General features: G+C 47.7%; 1 protein-coding gene across 1 annotated transcript in view; it reads right to left on the reverse strand.

Annotated features, from left to right (window-relative positions):
* Window positions 1-21,657, reverse strand: part of RND2 (Rho family GTPase 2) — a 292,631-nt gene that overhangs the window by 220,485 nt on the left and 50,489 nt on the right. Inside the window, exon 2 of the mRNA XM_040331332.1 lies at window positions 8,755-8,842. Coding sequence (XP_040187266.1) covers window positions 8,755-8,842 — 88 coding nt within the window. The remainder of the gene's footprint in view (window positions 1-8,754; window positions 8,843-21,657) is intronic.

The following is a 21,657-nucleotide window of genomic DNA, read 5'->3' on the forward strand; positions in this document are numbered from 1 at the left end:
GAGGCCCTTTGAGTCACCACAATCATTATGATCTGACAATACAAATCAAAAATCTGAGGACCTACCTAAACTATCGAATCGTTTTGTATCCAATCAGTCTTTAGTGGATAGGGACAAGGTGAACGAACCCATGCGCATAGGGGAATCGATCAGCAATGACACTACAAACTGTGCGTTTTAATTGACATGAATAGGACTGCTTGCACGGGGATGCACAGAACATCTGTGCATCCCTATGTATGTGGGCAACCACGGCTCTTGCACGAGTGTACACTATACTGTAGTATGCCCAGGGCTCAAGTCCTGTGGGAACGGAGTTCCTGCACTTTTTTCACAGCAGGAACGAAGTTCCCTTTTGCAGGACTAGAGCAGCCGAGAGCAGCCGAGCCGCCTGAGCCAATCAAAGTAATTTTCGATCATTCATTGCTGCCTACAATAACCCCTTTAGGCCCCTCTGCTGGCCGAACTTCCCCATTCCCCCTTATTCCCTTCTTTTTTGATCAATCCTTCATTAAGCGGCGATGCCCAACTCGAGTCACTGTCAGGGGCAGGCGAACCTTAGTAATCCTTTGTTACTGGCCGCTTCCTGTATATGGATTCATCAAGTAGTGTGCGGGTATTCCGTCACTTCCTCGATGCCGCAATGTCTCATGGGAGCTTTTGTCATTGTTCCCAGGAGACATTGAGGAGGTCTGCCACGAGAACTTGCTTGCTCCTGGGAACAATGACAAAAGCTCCCAGGAGACATTGCGGCATCGAGGAAGTGATGGAATACCCGCACACTACCCGATGAATCCATATACAGGAAGTGGCCAGTAACATAAAGGATTTCTAAGGTACAGTGGATCGAAAAAAAAAAAAACATGCCGTTTAGTAATTATGCATATGAGCGTATAATTTTTTTTTTGATGGGGGAGTGGGTCTTGGGTGGGAGTTCCCACACTTTTTTCCCCAGGACATTACCCCTGAGTATGCCCGTGTAAACAAGACCTAATACCTAGTTAAAACAACAAAAATATTTAAAAGTGTACAACAGCCTGTGATTTGGCTCCCACCCTTGTACAGACAGATACTCCCATACACAAGTACTGAGACGTACCAGTATATGCAGGGATGGAAGGCATTAAGTATACAGCAACACATAGAATGGCGGGTCCTTTGCCCTATCTGAGCCTGTGAAGCGCCATGTTTTTTCTGCAAAAAGAAAAACAGATCTGCATTTTCCGTTCCTTTAGCAATAATATTAATTGCCTCATTTCTGAGGCGTGCATGAAAAAAAAAATCACAAAATTTTCTCTAGAAAGCTAATCCGGTAAAACCAGCTTCTTTGTCGTAGAGGAACTCAAAAACACTGTAATTTAAAACACTTTGTGGGAATCATTTAAATAATTTTAACAAAAAAGTGCTATTTATGCACATATTAGAGAGCATTTAAAAAAAAAAAAGCAAAAAAAAAAAAAAACTGATTTCCGATTAGGGTTGCACTTTTACACAAAGATATAAAAAAAAAAAAAAAAAATGAAAAATTTAAAGTTGATTCTTTTGATATTAAACTAACAGAATATCATCATGACAGTACTTTTAGTATAAAACACATTTATTACTCTACTAGATGACAGCTCTATAATGCCAATAACTGTATATATAATCACAAATTTTACTTTCTAATATTAAAAGTGATTTACTGAACTGCCTAGCTCACATACTGAGCGAGTGGGTGGAGGCCACCACATAGGCCTGCTAGAGATGATGTGTCCCAAGAAGGAATTATAACCGTATCAATCATTTTAATATAGGATACATGAAACTAAAATGTTCAGTCAGTAATATTTTATAGGCAAAGGCTAAAAACTGTAATTATTTATAAGGGGAAATGTTCCTAAATCTGAGGACAGATAAGCAAAAGCGATGAAGGAAGAATTGGACATATCTTTCACTGGGAATTAAACATGCCCTATCAAATAAAATATTTAAAATATTTAAAATAAAATATGTTATGTTATTAATGGTTATTCCTATCCTGCTGACATTAGAAGTAAAAAAATGGGACTGGCCAACACTACTTTCAAGTGGTACCTGTGGTACTCGGACCTCTTAGGTCACATTAAGCCATTAAAGTAATATTAAAGTAGAACTTCTCTGAAAAGTCCACTGCCCCCAGGATGCTACCGGTCCAGCCTGCCTGCACCGGGAGGGTTTCTGATGTGATTCATGTCACAGCGTGCTTCCAAAACAAAGATGGCGGTGCCCGAGCCCTGCAGTGGTGTGATGTATCACCTGTGGTAAGACAGCACTGAAATCCATGGACTGGAAATACCTGATTTCTAAAAGTTAGCAGCTACTGTATTTGTAGCTACAGAGTTTAAAATTAAAAAAAATTTGATGAAGTTCCTTAAAAAAAAATCTCCATGTAGTCTTAGTCCTTATAAATGCCCCTTTTCTGGTCCTGGAGGAGTCCCAAAGACCTGCACCCTCCTCTCCTTTAGCTGTGCAGGTGTTAAGGAGACACCCATGCATGCACATTCCCGTATAGGACCTGTGCTAACTGATGTGCCCATTTAGGACCTGTGCTAACTGATGTGCCCATTTAGGACCTGTGCTGACTGGAGTGGGTACAGAGACACACACAGTGCCAGCCAAGCCCCCCCCCCCCCCCCGCTCCCTCCTCTCAGCAGCAGGAGCCTATTGCTCTACTGGCCTCAATGTATATTGTGGAAATTCAGGAACCAGTACTGAATGATCCTGCAGCCAGTTTCATTGACAAGGATAGCAGGTAAGAAATTGAGGACTGGGGGGGGAAGGGGGGGTAGCACATGTACTAGGGCCCCTTTTGCCTTAAAGCTGAACTGCAGGAATTTGGCCACTTTAAAAAATGTGCAGGATGGGCTGGGCAAGGTGGATTTATTTGAATTTACTTCCAGTGCTGGACCTTCTGGTCTCCACTCTTACAGCTGCAGGGATTATATGCAACTGCTCTGCCAGCCCTTCCCCTACTCTTGCCCAATCAAAGAGTGCTTTGTATTATGTGAACATACAAAGGCTTCTGTGAATAGACAGCAGAGGGAGGGTCAAGTGTCTCTTCTGTCAGAGCACAGGAATTATATTTATATAGTTGGTGAGGTTGAAAAAAGACACAAGTCCAACCTGTGTATTGATAGCTGGCATGAAACAAGAAAAGCTGCTCCAGGTGAGTGAGTCTATGGTTAATCCCCACACACACTAGTCAGGTGCTAGCCCAGCCCGCATGCTGTGTAATGTGAAGAAATAATTCCGGATGGCTGCACTTCCAAAAATCCTTTTATTGAAGCTTCATATGACAAGTGGTTGACAGATGGAGCAGGGGACAAAGAGGTAGACGCGTTTCGCGCAAATATCAGCGCTTAGTAATGACCAAGTGCTGATATTTGCACGAAACGCGCCTACCTCTTTGTCCGCTGCTCCATCTCAACCACTTGTCATATGAAGCTTCAAAAAAAGGATTTTTGGAAGTGCAGCCGTCCGGAATAATTTCTTCTCAGTAAGTTGTAAATAAAAGAGATACAATGGCATGCACATTGTTGGACAGAACCCATAGTAAACAGGCGCATTTTAGAAAGTAACTGAATTCCTGGAGTTCAGCTTTAATGCTGTGAATGCAAGAAGAAATAAACCTAAAAATAAATATTTAATTAATCCAATCCTCAAAGGTGGTAGCTGTTAGTTTTCTTTTTTCTTAGTAATAAGTAATTAATTGTCAAGCTGCGCCATATTACTGTACAATTTAGTTTTTTTGTGTTCAACACTGCCTTAAGGTAAGAAACATTATCCTTTAGTACTACTTTAAGCTATCTCAATACATAGTGGTTGGTGGTTATTCTTATATTTTCTACAAGAGTGGGTGAGTTTGTCATACATTACTGCACAAGCCATGTTTCTATCATGCAGATAATGACCATGTAAATATCCCGCATATATGCAATAACAAGACATGCCTGGCAGCTAAGGTTCCCACAGTTGTTTTAACAAGATATATGGTATGCGTAAACAGCAGTCACTACTGCTCAAGATTGCTTAATGGCTTCCTGTTAGACGGCTTGAGAACTCCCAGAGCCACATGTACTGCAGTCCAAAGAGAACAGAGTTGTCTGGCCAAGAAAAGAAGAACCACCATTTTAAATGGGAAGTTGTTGTACTCAAATGATACTACGGCCAAAAGTCAAGTCCTCTGCTGCCCTAACGTCTACCTGATAAAATCTTATGAACGTATGTACAGAAGACAAAGTAGCGGCCATGAAAATCGGTGCCACTGATGCCTGGTGGCAAAAAACCCAAGAGGTTCCAACACCCCTGGTAGAATGAGCTCTAACCCCAAAGTGAGGAGCCTTACCCTTCAGGCCATAGGACCGAGTAATTAACTGACACATCCAAAAGTAAAATAGATACCTTAGGCTCCGTACACACGGTCGGACAAAACCGATGAGAATGGTCAGACGGACCGCTTTAATCGGTTCACCGCTGAAGTGGTCTGATGTGTGTACACACCATCGTTCCAAAAACCGATCGGGTCAGAACGCGGTGATGTCAAACACATGACGTGCTGAAAAAAACAAAGTTCAATGCTTCCAAGCATGTGTCGACTTGATTCTGAGCATGCGCGGGTTTTGAACCGATGCTTTTCTGTACTAACCATCGGTTTGGACCGATCGGTCAGCGGTCCATCGGTTCGGTTTTGAAGCATGTTTTCAAATTTTGGACCGAAGGAAAACAGACCGATGGGCTATACACACGGTCAGTTTGGACCGATGAAACTGAACCTCGGTCCATTCTCATCGGTTTTGTCCGACCGTGTGCACGGGGCCTTCTGACAAAACAAAAAATGCATTAGAACTTTTGGTGCTTGCAGACCTTTCCAGATAGGTTCTCAGGCAGTAATGTATATGTCTTCTCTGTGTTCCGTGATGTACGAGAAAGAAATTTAGATTTTTTCTTCATAATTACCTGTAAAATCCATTTCTTTGAGTACATCATGGGACATAGAGGGCCCTCCTCTCTCTTTTTGGGAGTTCATTGCTTGCCACAAAACTGGAGTGCATCCTGTATGGGAGGGGTTATATAGATGTTTTGGTTATTCTACCAGAGTCCATTTACCTAAAGGTTGCATATAACCCAGGTAGTAATGTATATGGTGTTCCGTGATGTACGAAAATCATTTATTGTGCTTACATAGAAAATTGTGTGACACGACATGACATGAAATCACAGCACCTTCTGGAAATCTGAAAGGCTAGGGCAGCCCTCAAAAATTCCACTCGCCTGCTTGCAATTTGCGAGTGGAATTTAATGCAGGGCGAGTGAGGAGCGGGGGTGGACCAGGCTGACCATTTCCTGGCTGAAGCGATCAGCCAGGAAACTGTCAGCCGGAGGACACAGAGGCGCCACTTTTAGCTGAGGTGAGGCTGCAGCGCTCCCCTGCTTCGCTTGTCTTGTGTATTCACACACACAGCGGGGATGTCCCGCTGTGTGGCACGGAGCTGCCTGGGTCTGTGACTCTGTGTTTGGTGCGCGGTGTAACAAGATCCCGCCCCCTAGACGGTATCAGTGTTACGCCTAAGGGCCCTTTCACACGGGGTGGATCAGTAATGATCCGCTTCTGTATGTCCGTAAGCTCAACGGGAATCGCTCTGTAGATCCCCGCTGAGCCGTCGGATGACAGTGCGGTCTCCGCACACTGTGCAGGGACCGCCCTGTCTTTTCTCCGCTCTCCCCTATGGGGGGATCGGATGAACACGGACCGTGTGTCCGTGTTCATCCGATCCGCAGACGGAAGAAAAAATAGGACATTCTTCTGTCTGCAAAATCGGATCTTTGCGAAGGCGGGTGATTACGGGTGTCAGCGGATGTTTATCCGCTGACACCCGCAATCACATAGGGACCAATGTATGTCCCTTTTTCATCCGCAAACGGATGGATGAAAAAGCAGACATACGGTCCGCACGTCTGAAAGGGCCCGAAGAAATGAGCCGTCTAGGGGGGCCGGACCTTGTTACACCGCACGCCGAACACAGACCCATGCATCTCCGTGCCACACAGCGGGACATCCCAGCCGTAGTGGGGAATACACAAGACAAGCGAAGCAGGGGAGAGAGAGAGAGAGGGAGGGGAGCGGAGTCCAGGGTATCCATAGAGACTAAAGCGTGATCTCTGTGTAAAACAACAACTACTTACCTCACACCTCCTCCATACCCACCTCACACCCCCTCCATACCCACCTCACACACCCTCATAAAAAATAAAAAAAAATAAAAAGGAGTCTGTATTGATAAGGCACAGTAAAGCTGCATCGATGGGGCACAGAAAATCTGGATTAATGGGTCACAGTCAAGCGGTTTTGATGGGGCACAGGGAGGCTGCGGGCACAGTGAGGCTGCGTTCACAGGCACGGAGAGGCTGAGTTCACAGGCACATTGAGGCTGCATTCACAGGCACAGTGAGGCTGCATTAACGGGCAGTGAGGCTGTGTTCATGGACACAGTGGGGCAGCAATGATGGGCACAGAGTGCATTGATGGGCATAGTAAGGCTGCATTCATTGGCACCGTAAAGCTGCATTGATGGGCACAGTGAGGCTGCATTGATGGGCACAGTGAGGCTGCATTGATGGGCATAGTGAGGCTGCATTGATGGGCACCATAAAGCTGCATTTCATGGGCACAGTGAGGCTGCATTCATGGGCACAGTGAGGCTGCATTCCATGGGCACAGTGAAGTTGCATTCATGGGCACAGTGAGGCTGCATTCATGGGCACAGTGAGGCTGCATTCATGGGCGCCTTAAAGCTGAATATGATGGGCAAAGTGAGGCTGCATTTGATGAGTACTGATATGCTTTATATTAATATTATGAAAGTTGTTGTGATTTATTTTTGGAACTTAATTTTGCTTTAAACATTTAACAGTGTAATTTCATGAGATAATTTACAAGGTCGTGTTTAGGGGCGGACTTAGGGGTGGGGGAGGGCAGAGGTTGGGTGGGGCAACTGGTGGCGAGTAACTCTTAAGGCCTGGCTAGTGGCTCAGGACTTAAAATTTTGAGCCCTGGGCTAGGGCAAAGCTGATGCAGGTCTGTCCCACTTCTCCCTGCAGCAATAGATCAATGCTCTAATGATCTATTGCTGGCTGATTACACTATATTGTATTGCTATTAGAAGTGACCTGCTGCTGCAGAGCTGTATAGGGGACTGGATACGGATCAGACTTTTACTGACCACATGCAGACTCCTCCCACCCAAAAATGTAAATCAAAAAGGAAGTTAATCAAATTATAAAAATAAAAATTCTATCTTTCAAATAATTTCCGGGTCCTGACAAATATATTGGGTGCTTTAGAGTACAAATGCAGCATAAAGCATATGCATAAAAAGTCATTTGGAATTTTAACAATCACCAACCTGTAAAATGGTTATCGTCGTGCTTGTTTTTGTCTGCGCAAACCTGACTTGATCTCATCTTAACAAATCATTTTTGCCTGGATGCATCATGTTGTAATTAGAGGTAGACTGATATGGGTTTTTCTCTGGTCGATGCCGATATTTAGAAATTGGGGCGGCCGATAGCCGATATATGATGCTGATTTTTTTGGCCGATATTTTAGGCCGATTTAAAAACAGAAACAACAGCATCACTCACTCCACTCCTTCCTGCTTACTCCTGTCACTCTAGTACACACTTGATGAGCTCAGTACAGATGGCACTGGTTTGGAACTGGCAGTTGGCACTGGTTTGGAACTGACAGATGGCAATGGCAGGTGGCACTGGTTTGGAACTGACAGATGGCACTATTGGCACTGGCAGATGGCACTGATTGGCACTAGCAGGTGGCACTGGTTTGGAACTGACAGATGGCACTGGTTTGGAACTGACAGATGTCACTGGCAGGTGGCACTGGTTGGCATTGACAGATGGCACTATTGGCACTGGCAGGTGGCACTGGTTTGGAACTGACAGAGGGCACTAGATTGGGACAGATGGCACTGGCATGTGGCACTGATTGGCAGTGGCAATTGGAACAGGTTGTCACTGACTGGCGTGTGGTACTGGCTGGCAGTGGCGGGTGACACTAGCTGGCAGTTGTGGGTGACACTGGCTGGCAGTGGTTGGCACTGGCGGGTGACACTGGTTGGCACTGGTAGGTGGCACTGACAGGTGGCACTGATTGGCACAGGCTGGTGGCACTGATTGGCGGTGGCTCTGACAGGTTTCACACTAAGCCGAGTGCAACTGTAACTGTGTGAAACTAACAGAGGAGAGAGAGAGAGAGAGGAGCTGTCAGCTCGATGTCGGGGGTGGGCGGGACCCAGCAGCTAAATTATACCAGCCAATGATTGTGCTGCTTTATAAAGGGGGTGGGGCCACATACATGTAGGGGCCCACCCAGATACCATCCCATTGGCTGGTGTAATATAGCTGCTGGGTCCCGACTTAAGTAGTCAGCACCCCAGAATGAGTGTATGCTTAGCCTGCGTCTTGACATCCGATATAAACGTACTGCACATGGGCACTGGAAATCTGTACACCTGTAATTTCTATGTACGCAAAATATTTCCCATTCTGCTGCCATTTCGCCCCTAGATATGCAAGTCTTTTATATAAACCGACTTGAAATGTAATCACATGGTCTTAAGGTTATTTAGAAAGTGAGCTGAGAAAACACAGAAAATGATCATTATTTTCAGTATATTCATACCACACCTGCCACAGTGTGACAGAGCAGAAACTTACCAGACGTGTCCCACATGTTGAGCTCGATCCTCTGCTTGTCAATCTCAAAGCTGGCTGTGTAGTTCTCAAAAACAGTGGGGACATAGTTCTGAAACAGAATGAAAACAAGCACCTGTCAGCGAGTTCTTTGTGTGCACACACCTGGAAATCACTTTCCGCATCCTGGGATTATATACATATATTATGCTTCAACATTGTTTTCAGTTTTCCCAGAAAGCATTGCACTCAATCGCAAAGAACACATTCCTTATTCTCAACCATACAATTGCAGAGGAGTGTTCAGTTTGTTAATCACAAATAAATGATAAATAAGTCAATCCGTGTTTTTTAGACACACGTGTTATTCATTTTTTTCTACTATTATAGTCGTACCGCAAGGCTTGGTGTACACCACAACAATTGTGCTGCATTGGACAGTGTTGCCCAGCGCATACACAACGCAAAGACAAGGCAAGCAACCTAGCTTAGAATTGGCGACAAAAATGTATTGCTCTGTCCTGGGCAGGTGGATGGCTCAAATTGCTGGTGGCTGGATGGAGAGTAACCTGCTGGGCATGCGAGGCAGGAGCACCTGTGGGAGCGATGCCAGAGATGGCCAGAAATGCCAGTGTTTCTGCTAGGAAAAAGCAGCGTTAAAAACACGCTGTTAGCCACGTTTTTAAATAGTGTTTATTGGCGTTTTTCTCCGTTAGCAATTTTTTGGCATTTGAGTAAAAACACTCCCTATAATGTAAAAAATGCCTAAAAAAGTCAAACGCGGCTAAGCGCTTGTTAGAGTGTTTAGCAGCGTTTTTTGTTTTAACAGCTCAACAGTCTCTGCTCTTGGATGCACAGGCTTTTTTTTTTTTTGTTCTACTGTCCCTAAACGCTTATGCCTCCAAACACCTCTGACTGTTTACATGTGCATGGACACATATGCTAACATGGAGGGGCAATTAGAGTAGGGTGACCAGATATCCCCAGTTTCAGGGGACAGTCCCCTGATTGAGCACACTGTCCTCGTACCAAGTCTGTCCCTGGTTTTGTCCCCAGATTGGATTTAATAGGGGGCAGGGGCAATTTCAAAGACAGTCAGTGCAGAATTAAAAGAACAAAAATTTAAATTACACCCCCCCCCCCCCGCTCCGCCGTGCCTACTAGCATAGGGGGGTTGTATTTTTCCCATTATCTGTGCCCCTTTCTGATGATCATGTGCTGGTCGGAGCGGAGGGAATATTTTTTCAGTTTCGGGCGCATGCCCATTCAGCTTCGCTCACATGTTCTTCTGCCTTGGCTCAAATCCTGGCCAGCCACCTGCCTATCTCCTTGTCTTCCCTGGCGGAGTGATCTTCCTCCGCTCCCCACCCAGTAGTAGCCGGGGCCCGAAGAGTAAGACTTGAGAGGCTGTGAGGCGGGCGGCAACAGGCAGAGAGTGCCGATTGTTGCCATTACTAGTAAAGAAAAAATATGTCCCCGGATTTCATTTAAAAAATCTGGTCACCTTAAATTAGAGGCAGCTAAAAATGTCAGATACCCCTAACAGCAGCTGTAAAACCGATCCTGGACACCCACAAAAACACGGTGGAACTTCCCAAACAAAAGATGATAACCCTACTGAACAGGTTAAAAGATGTATCCAGGAAGCAATACCTGTCGGCGTCAAGTTGCCTTAGTCTCCTGGGGACACTCTCCTCAACAATCCCAATGGTGAAGTGGGCACACTGGAGGATGAGAATATTTCAGAAAAGTCTCCTCAAACAATGGCAAAGACGATCAGTCAGACAAAAAATGTGTCTAACCTGGGAAATTAAGAGGTCCTTGGATTGGTGGAAAAATCCAGTAAATCTTCACAAGTGCCATCAATTAGTAACGGATCCTCCTCACGTAATAACTTTGGATGCCTCAGCATCAGGGTGGGAAGCACACCATGAAGGGCTGCTAGCCCAAGGCAAGTGGAGGTACAGACAGAAGGAAGTCTCCAATGTGATAGAAGTGAGAGCGGCCTTGTGTGCGTTGACAGGGGGCACTGACAGATGGATGACACTGACGGATAGATGGCACTGACAGGGGGCACTGACGGATGGATGGCACTGACAGGGGGCACTGACGGATGGATGGCACTGACAGAGGGCACCGACGTATGGATGGCACTGACAGGGAGCACTGATGGATGGATGGCACTGACAGGGGGGCACTGACGGATGGATGGCACTGACAGGGGGGCACTGATGGATGGATGGTGATGACAGGGGGCACTGACGGATGGATGGCACTGACAGGGGGCACTGACGGATGGATGGCACTGACAGGGGGGCACTGACGGATGGATGGCACATACAGGGGGGCACTGACGGATGGATGGCACTGACAGGGGGGCACTGATGGATGGATGGCACTAACAGGGGGGCACTGACAGGGGGCACTGATGGATGGATGGCACTGACAAGGGGCACTGACGGATAACACTGACAGGGGGGCGCTGACGGATGGATGGCACTGACTGACAGGGGGCACTGACGGATAGCACTGACGGATGGATGGCACTGACAGGGGGCACTAATGGATGGATGGCACTGACGGATGGATGGCACTGACAGGGGGCACTGACGGATGGATGGCACTGACTGATAGAGGGCACTACTGACCACTGCTCTGTCCACTACATACTGACCAATACTGACTTGTCTAAACTCCTTTAACCTCTCTCTCTGGCTGACAGTCTCACCTGCAGCTTGTGTGTTCCATCAGCCTGGAGGAGGTGAAGAGAGGGTGTCCGGAGGATTGGAAGACAGCATATCGACGGAGGCTAAAAGGAGGCGGGACCAGCCCCGCCATGATCGTGGATAGGCTAGCCTCGCCCCGCCGTGATCACGGATTGGCCAGCCCCGCCGTGATCACGGATAGCCCTGCCTGGTACATGACCATTCACAGGGACACATTAGGGGGACGGATCCGGCAGTGACACACACTGCCTGGTGTCCCCCTAAATGTATGCACCCGGCGCCGTCCACACTACGCTACCCCACTGGCTCCGCCCCCACTCCGCCGACTTCCGGGTATCGGATCAGGCATCGGGAGCATTTGTGCAAGTACAAGTATTCGCACAAATGCTCGGTATCTGTCCCGATACCGATACTAGTATCGGTATCGGGACAACCCTTTTACGAACCCTACCACACTACAGACCTATGGTCAACACATCATTTCACATAAACCAAGAGATGGTTCTGCCAACATTTCGGACAGATGCAGTAGAGACACCCCACAGTTTGGATGTTGGATCTGTCCTAGAAACTAGGGTTGTCCCGATACCACTTTTTTAGGACCGAGTACAAGTACCGATACTTTTTTTCAAGTACTCGCCGATACCGAATACCGATACTTTTTTTTAAATGTGTCCCCAAATGCAGCCATGTCCCCCCACAAATGCAGCCATGTCCCCCACATATGCAGCCATGTCCCCCACATATTCAGCCATGTCCCCCCACATATGCAGCCATGTCCCCCCACATATGCAGCCATGTCCCCCCACATATGCAGCCATGTCCCCCCACATATGCAGCCATGTCCCCCACATATGCAGCCATGTCCCCCCACATATGCAGCCATGTCCCCCCAGATATGCAGCCATGTCCCCCCACATATGCAGCCATGTCCCCCCACATATGCAGCCATGTCCCCCCTATATCCAGCCATGTCCCCCCTATATCCAGCCATGTCCCCCCTATATCCAGCCATGTCCCCCCTATATGCAGCCATGTCCCCCCTATATCCAGCCATGTCCCCCCTATATGCAGCCATGTCCCCCCTATATGCAGCCATGTCCCCCATAAATCCAGCCATGTCCCCCATAAATCCAGCCATGTCCCCCATAAATCCAGCCATGTCCCCCCTATATGCAGCCATGTCCCCCATAAATCCAGCCATGTCCCCCATAAATCCAGCCATGTCCCCCATAAATCCAGCCATGTTCCCCCTATATGCAGCCATGTCCCCCCTATATGCAGCCATGTCCCCCCTATATGCAGCCATGTCCCCCCATACCTAGATGCCGCCGCCGCATGGGTTAAACAGCGTGCGGGGAACATCACAGCTTTCATTTGAATAGCTGTAGTATTCCCCGCTGCGCCGCGTATAGATACTCCCCCTTGCTCGGGATTGGACAGATCCCGAGCAAGGGGAAGTGTCTATACGCGTCGCGGCGGAAAATACTACAGCTATTTAAATGAAAGCTGTGATATTCCCCGCACGCTGTTTAACCCATGCGGCGGCGTTGTTGCGGTATGCAACGGGTCGGCGGCGGCATTCGTTGCGGTGGGGGGGGTGGGTCTATGGGGCAAGTATTCTATTTAGGTATCGGGGGTATTTGCGGGAGTACAAGTACTCCCGCAAATACTCGGTATCGGTCCCAATACCGATACTGGTATCGGGACAACCCTACTAGAAACCTACATAGAGATTACGGCAACATTCAGAAAGACGGAAAACCTATTCGTCATACATGAAGGTCACAGAAAAGGGCTGGCAGCATCTAAAATGACACTGGCGTCATGGCTAGTCAAGATCATAAGGAGAGCTTATGCGGCGAAACATCTAGAACCTCCAGCAGGGCTTAGAGCGCATTCCCCGCGTGCTATGGCAGCATCACGGGCGAATTTCAGGGGAGTCACCCCCAAGCTCATTTGTAGGGCCGCAACTTGGGCGACCTTCAACACATTTCTAAACCACTATAAAGTGGATCCGGCGGCTTTAACAATAGTACAGTTTGGTCGCGCGGTATTACAGGGAGTGACATGAAGCAATGTCACAAATAAGTAAAGATACATAGTAGTATATGTATAAAATAAATAGTACAGCATTACCCACCCGTCTGGTCTGGTGATTTGGTACATTCCATACGTATATGCTGTGTCAGGAAAAGGGAAAATGTTAAACTTACCTAATGGTATATAGGTCCCCCCCCCCCCCCCCCCCCCCAAAAAAAAAGGAAAGGGTCGTGAAAATACAATAAAGGCCTTCGCAGTGATACGAAATTATGAGAATACTGCGGTATGGGAGGAGACCTACTTTTATAGTATATCAGGAAAGGAAAATTACCATTAGGTAAGTATAACATTTTCTCTTATACTGTTGCACTAATACATTGTATTTGGTTTACCTTCTGCAAATGTGATCAGGTCCTTTTTTTACCCTGCTCCTCTGGATTTAAAAGCTGTGAGCCAGTCTAGCACTACCATCACCTATATTGGGAAAAAGCGTCTAGGGTGGAATTATTTTTTAGCTTATAATTGGCATAGTTCACAATTAAGCTGCGTTGGTGTGAGCTGCAATAAAATTATGCACTGCATGACCCCGAACAAGAAGTTGCCTTTCCCTAGGGACAATCTAGGTGAATACACAGTCATAGGGAAATTATTCAGCCACAACATGTGAGCCCTACATTACAAGGTAAGGCAAACAAACAACATAGAGACTAGGGGCCAGATTCACGTAGCTCAGCGGATCTATAGATCCGCTCGATCTACGTGAATTAAGATCCGCTCCCACAAGTTTAGGAGGCAAGTGGCTAATTCACAAACCACTTACCTCCAAACTTGCGACGGCGGATCCTAAATCCCCCAGCGGAATTCAAATTCCGCGGCTAGGGGAGTGTCATATTTAAATCAGGCGCGTTTCCGCGCCGATTTAAATGCGCATGCGTCGTCCGGGGAATTTCCCGGCGTGCATTGCTCCCACTGACGTCAATAGGACGTCAGTGGTTGCGACGTGAGCGGGACTTGCGACGCGCGTGTTCGTGAATCGGCGTACTCAAACGACGTAGGAAATTTCAAATTCGACGCGGGAACGCCGGCTATACTTAACATTGGCTGCGCCTGATAAAAGAAAGGGTAAGTATACGACGGAAAAACAATGCGACGGGTCCGCGTACGTTCGTGAATTTGCGTATCTCGCTGATTTACATATTATTTATCGTAAATCAGCGGGAACGCCCCCGGCGCCATTTTTAAATTTAAAAAAAGATCCGACAGTGTAACACAGTGTAACACTGTCGGATCTAGCCCTATCTATGCGTATCTGATTCTATGAATCAGGCGCATAGATAGGACCAGTTTACGTCAGAGATACGATGGTGTATCTGTAGATACACCGTCGTATCTCTTTGTGAATCTGGCCCAAGAGAACTACAATAATAGCTAGTTAAAATAAATAAAACATGTAAAAGCATACAAAGGTTTTACAGTGTACTGTATTCTAAAGCTAAAACCTCTAAAATTAATCGAAAGCCAAAACTTTTTTGTTTTTATAGTTTATGTTTAATGCTTGTGTCACTCTTCTAAGCTTATAAAAAACAAATCAGCTGCTGCTCCAAACAAATGGGGTGCATTCAATATTCACTCCTTCCATGTTCCACTATCAACTTCTGCCCTACAACCCTCAACCAGCTCCCATTTTCCCCTCTCCTCTCCTATTAGCTCCCACACCCCCACTCTCCGCTATCTGCTCCCATTTTCCCTCTCTTCTCCTATTAGCTCCCACTCCCCACTATCAGCTCCCATTTCCCCTCTCCTCTCCTATTAGCTCCCACTCCCCACTATCAGCTCCCATTTCCCCTCTCCTCTCCTATTAGCGCCTATACCCCCACTCCCCACTATCAGCTCCCATTTCCCCTCTCCTCTCCTATTAGCGCCTATACCCCCACTCCCCACTATCAGCTCCCATTTCCCCTCTCCTCTCCTATTAGCTCCCATACCCCCACTCTCCACTATCAGCTCCCATTTCCCCTCTCCTCTCCTATTGACTCCCATACCCCTACTCCCCACTATCAGCTCCAATTTTCCCTCTCCTCTCTTATTAGCTCCCATATCCTACTCCTCCACTTCAGCTCCCATTCTCCACTCTCTACGATAAATTCTTTCCTCCTCCATTAAAAGGGACTGCATGTACTACATATAAAAATGTATTAGAATGTTGCAGTCTGACCTACCTATGAAAAATGGATTTGTGCACAGACATCATTTAAACACACTTCCCAAGGTCAAAACGAAAGAAAAAACAGGCAGGTTGGATTTTTTTTTTTTAACAGAGCATGTATGAGATATCATTTTTATTTATTTTTTTCATTTAACCGGGTAAACAAAAATGAAGGTCAGACGAATTGTAAACATTCATAATTCTGTTTATAAAATACTTTCATACGATGGAAAGTATTTTTTTTAAATGGTGCAAAGTGAAGTTAAGAGCATAGATGCCTTGGCATTCATGGCACAATGACAGTGTCTGCACATATTTAAAACAGAACACCCGAAATAGCAAGAGAAATGGAAAAAAATTTCCGTAGTTTGTAAATATGTCAATAGGGCATGTGTGAGCATTTCTTTCCTGCCACAAAAAAATAAAAACTGCCAATTCTCAGCTACCAGCCTTGGCAGTCCAGATTATATGATATCTCCAAATTAAATATAAGTCCACGTAAATGACGTTTTGAACGAACGGCGCATGCACCGTCCGTGGACGTATCCCAGTGCGCATGCTCCAAATTACGCCGCAAAGACTCATTGGTTTTGACGTGAACGTAAATTACGCCCAGCCCCATTCACAGACGACTTACGCAAACGACGTGGTTTATCTTTACACCTGAAAACACCTTACGTAAATGGCGTATCTTTAATGCGACGGCCGTGCGTACGTTCGTGAATAGACGTATCTCGCTGATTTACATATTCTAGGCGTAAATCAGCGTACATGCCCCTAGCGGCCAGCGTAAATAGACAGCTAAGATACGACGGCGTAGAAAGACTTACGCCGCTCGTATCTTAGCAACATTTAAGCGTATCTCAGTTTGAGAATACGCTTAAATATGCGACGGCGCATATTCGGAGTTACGACGGCGTATCTACTGATACGCCGTCGTATCTCTACCTGAATCTGGCTAATACTGTTTACATTTAAGCCCAATTCAACCCTCTAATTTATTACCGTTTTACCTTTTTTACATCCCTAAGGACCCATACACACGGGAGGATTTATCCGCGGATACGGTCCAGCGGACCGTTTCCGCGGATAAATCCTCTCGAGGATTTCAGCAGATTTGAATGCGATGGAGTGTACTCGCCATCGCATTGAAATCCGCGCCGAAATCCTCTGGCGATGACGTGTCGCGCCGTCGCCGCGATTATGACGCGGCGACGTGAGCGACGCTGTCATATAAGGAATTCCACGCATGCGTCGAATCATTACGCATGCGGGGGATCCCTTCGGACGGATGGATCCGGTGAGTCTGTACAGACCAGCGGATCCATCCGTTGGGATGGACTCCAGCAGATGGATATGTTCTGCATGTCAGCGAATATTCGATCTGCTGGAATCCATCCCAGGGGAGATATATCCGCGGAAACAGATCCGCTGGCGTGTACACACCATAGGATCTATCCGCTGAAACCCATTTGCTGGGATTTATCTGCGGATGGATTCTATGGTGTCTACGGGGCCTAAGTGCTTAAACAAGAAGTAAACTATCCTGTCCTGCTAGAACATAAGAGAGTGGGATTGCAGCGCTCCTACGCAAAACAGTGGAGCGGCTCTCCAGTAATCCGATACACCTTACCCAACCAACAATCTCACTCCCTGAGCAGAAAATCTGATTTGTGCAATGTTGGAGGGAAAGTGTTATTCCTGACAAAAAGCTCACATCACACTTTTCTTGTTGGGAAAACTGAAGGCATAGCATGTTGGACCACTAGAGAGCCAGGTCGCTGCTTTGCGTAAGAGAGCTGTGGTCCAACTTTCCTATGCGCTAGGAGCACAAGGTATTTTGCGCTTTGCTTCAGTACTTAGGAATAAGTGTATCTAAGAACATAAACGAGATTAAAAAAAAAGTAAACACCCTTTTTGAAGATTGTTTTTCTTTTTCCAATTGTCCCGTGGCCATGCTGCTTGATTACTTGACCCTTATGCCGCGTACACACGATCGGTCCATCCGATGAGAACGGACCGATGGACCGTTTTCATTGGTTAACCGATGAAGCTGACTGATGGTCCGTCACGCCTACACACCATCGGTTAAAAAAACGATCGTGTCAGAACGCAATGACATAAAGCACAACGACGTGCTGAAAAAAATGAAGTTCAATGCTTCCTCGGACTCCCAAAGTACCAAATCACTCGCCTGCAAGTCGTTCAGAATACGGCCGCGCGACTTGTGACTGGGAAAAAACCTTGGGAATCAATCTCACCTTCACTGGCTATCAGTAAAAGACAGAATTACTTTCAAAGCACTCTGTCTGACGCATAAATGTATTCTGGGAAATGCCCCCCAATATCTATGCGAAAAATTAATAGCTTACAACCCCAATCGCGTTCTGCGATCCTCCAACCAAAATCTACCCCAAATACCCAAAACCAGATACAAGTCCAAAGGAGAAAGAAGATTTGCTGTCCAGGGCCCTCGACTTTGGAACGCTTTACCAACCTCCATGCGGTTGGAGGAGAACCACTTGGCCTTTAGGAGAAAGATCAAAACCCATTTCTTTTGAGTTCAAAGGAGAAATGGACAAACAAGCGCCCAGAGGCGATTCAGTTCGCATGTGCAGCGCTATATACATTTTTCACTCACTCACTCACTCACTCATGCGTCGACTTGATTCTGAGCATGCGTGGATTTTTAACCGATGGTTGTGCCTACTAACGATTGTTTTTTCCCAATCGGTTAGGAATCCATCTGTTAAATTTAAAGCAAGTTGGCTTTTTTTAACCAATGGTTAAAAAACCTATGGGGCCCACACACGATCGATTTTGACCGATGAAAACGGTCCATCAGACCGTTGTCCTCTGGTTAACCTATCGTGTGTACGTGGCCTTATTCTCTCTGTGCCACCCATAACATCATATTGAATGGAGTCCTGTATCAGTCTGTAGTCCTGCTCTACAGTAGGTGTTTGTGATATTGTGTTTTTAGCACGACAGCATCGCGCTGATTCTCGGCGACATGGTGCCGAGATCTCGCCGACATCTCGCACTCACTGGAATAGTGACAGCACATCCCAGCAAGCGCGTCATAGAAGCGACGGGAGATCCGACTTGGATTCCCGCCAATTCTACACGTGTGCAGCGTTTGTTATGAATCCTGAGGGGGAAGTCCCCGCCGGATTTTAACTAAAAATCCGGCATGGGTTCCCCCCTCAGGAGCATACCGGGCCCTTAGGTCTGTTATGGGTTGTAAGGAGAGCCCCCCTACGCCGAAAAAAACGGCGTAGGAGGTCCCCCTACAATCCATACCAGACCCGTATCCAAAGCACGCTACCCGGTCGGCCAGGAAGGGAGTGGGGACGAGCGAGCGCCCCCCCCCTCCAGAGCCGTACCAGGCTGCATGCCCTCAACATGGGGGGGTTGGGTGCTCTGGGGCAGGGGGGCGCACTGCGGCCCCCCCCCTCAGAGCACCCTGTCCCCATGTTGATGAGGACAGGGCCCCTTCCCGACAACCCTGGCCGTTGGTTGTCGGGGTATGCGGGCGGGAGGCTTATCGGAATCTGGGAGCCCCCTTTAATAAGGGGGCCCCCAGATACCGGCCCCCCACCCTAAGTGAATGGATATGGGGTACATCGTACCCCTAACCATTCACCTGTAGGAAAAATGTCAAAGTTAATAAACACACCACACAAGGGTTTTTAAAATAATTTATTTTTCCGCTCCGGAGGCTCCCCCTGTCTTCTTTATTAGCTCTTTTACCAGGGGGAGCTTCTTCTTTGACGTCTTCGGGTGGGTGGGGGCCGCCGTCTGGTTCTCTTCCACCGCCGGGGGGGTCGCTTTTAAAAAAGCCCCCACCCCCCGGCGGGTTTCCTCCGGCGTCTTCGGCGGGGGGGCTTCTTCTTCCGATATCCCGACGGGTCTTCTCCGCTATCCGGGGGGTCTTCTCAACTCTCCGGGGGTCTCCTTCTATGTTCGCCGCTCTCCGCTGTTGACTCGGCGCACCCTGGTTCTTCCTCTCGCTGTCCGGTGCCTTCTTCTTCCGTGCTGTACGTCTTCTTCTCCTTCCGTGCTGTGAGTTCTTCTTCCATGCTGTGACGTCATGTTCTTCACTTCTCTTCTTCTCCCGATGTTGACACGTCGCCTTTCCTCGCTGCAGTGACGGGTGCGCGGCTTGCATCGGATTTATATAGACCTCACAATCCCATCATGCTCTGGTACCTACCCATGTGATACCTACCCACGTGGGTAGGTATCACATGGGTAGGTACAGAGCATGATGGGACTGTGAGGCCTATATAGGTCCGATGCAAGCCACGCACACGTCATTTCAGCGAGAAGAGCCGGCGTGTCAACATCTGGAGAAGAGAAGAAGATGACGTCACAGCCCGGAAGAAGAAGAATACGTCACAGCACGGAAGAAGAAGATAGACGTTCAGCGCTGAAGGAGAAGGCACCGGACAGCTGGAGGAAGAACCGGGGTGCGCCGAGTCAACAGCGGAGAGCGGCGAACATAGCAGATGACTCCCGGAGAGTGAAGAAGACCCCCCGGATAGCCAAAGAAGACCCCCCCGGATAGCGGAAGAAGAAGCACACCACCCCCCGCTGAAGACGTCGGAGGAAACCCACCGAGGAGTGGGCGCTTTTATAAAAGCGACCCCCCCGGCGGTGGAAGAGAACCGGACAGCGGCGAAGAGCGGCCCCCACCCGAAGACGTCAAAAAGAAGCCCCCCCTGGTAAACAGAGCTAAAGAAGACAGGGGGCGGCCTCCGGAGCAGACTAATAAATTATTTTAAAAACTCTTGTGTTGTGTTTATTGACTTTAACATTTTTCCTCCAGGTGAATGGGTAGGGGTACGATGTACCCCATATCCATTCACTTAGGGTGGGGGGCCAGTATCTGGGGGCCCCCTTATTAAAGGGGGCTCCCAGATTCCGATAAGCCTCCCGCCCGCATACCCCGACAACCAACGGCCAGGGTTGTCGGGAAGGGGCCCTGTCCTCATCAACATGGGGACAGGGTGCTCTGGGGTGGGGGGGCCCCGCAGTGCGCCCCCCTGCCCCAGAGCACCCAACCCCCCCATGTTGAGGGCATGCAGCCTGGTACGGCTCAGGAGGGGGGGGCGCTCGCTCGTCCCCACTCCTTTCCTGGCCGGCCGGGTAGCGTGCTTTGGATACGGGTCTGGTATGGATTGTAGGGGGGCCCCCTACGCCGTTTTTTCGGCGAAGGGGGGGCTCTCCTTACAACCCATAACAGACCTAAGGGCCCGGTATGCTCCTGAGGGGGGAACCCATGCCGGATTTTTAGTTAAAATCCGGCGGGGACTTCCCCCTCAGGATTCATAACAAACGCCGCACACGTGTAGAATTGGCGGGAATCCAAGTCGGATCTCCCGTCGCTTCTATGACGGCTTTGTCTCTATCGCGGCAAGCCAGCTCGGCGCTGGCTCCCGCGATGGGGCTCGTAGGTGCTCAATCTCGCAGAGAAAGGGAGCGAGATTGACACAATATCGCGTGCACCTACTGTAGGTGCAGCCGTACACACAGCCAGTCTGAGAGGGACACACACTTCCCCTTCTCCTCCAATGTGTGAATGACAGCAGCTTTAGCTGTGAAAGTAGAGGAAAAGTGTGTCTTTTTTCGCTGTGCTTCCCCCCTCACACCGGGGCTGGCTGTTTCTGCACGTAGTCTGATTATAGAGCAGGAGTACACACGTAATGGGAGGCACAGAGACAATGGGCATTAGCAGAGCGGCCAGAAAACAACTGAAAACCAAGCTACAGTTAGGAAATAAAATAAAATAAATAATAATAAATAAAAGAAGAAAACCAATCAAATTAATACTATTTTTTTGTACTTTAGAACCTCAGCTTTTCAATACACAGTTCAGGAATAAGGGATGCACAGTCTTTAATCAAATTTAGATTTATGATAGCAACATTAAAACTGAAGTCCTTAATA

Source organism: Rana temporaria, chromosome 12 (genome assembly GCF_905171775.1).
Source record: "Rana temporaria chromosome 12, aRanTem1.1, whole genome shotgun sequence".
NCBI lineage: Eukaryota > Metazoa > Chordata > Amphibia > Anura > Ranidae > Rana > Rana temporaria.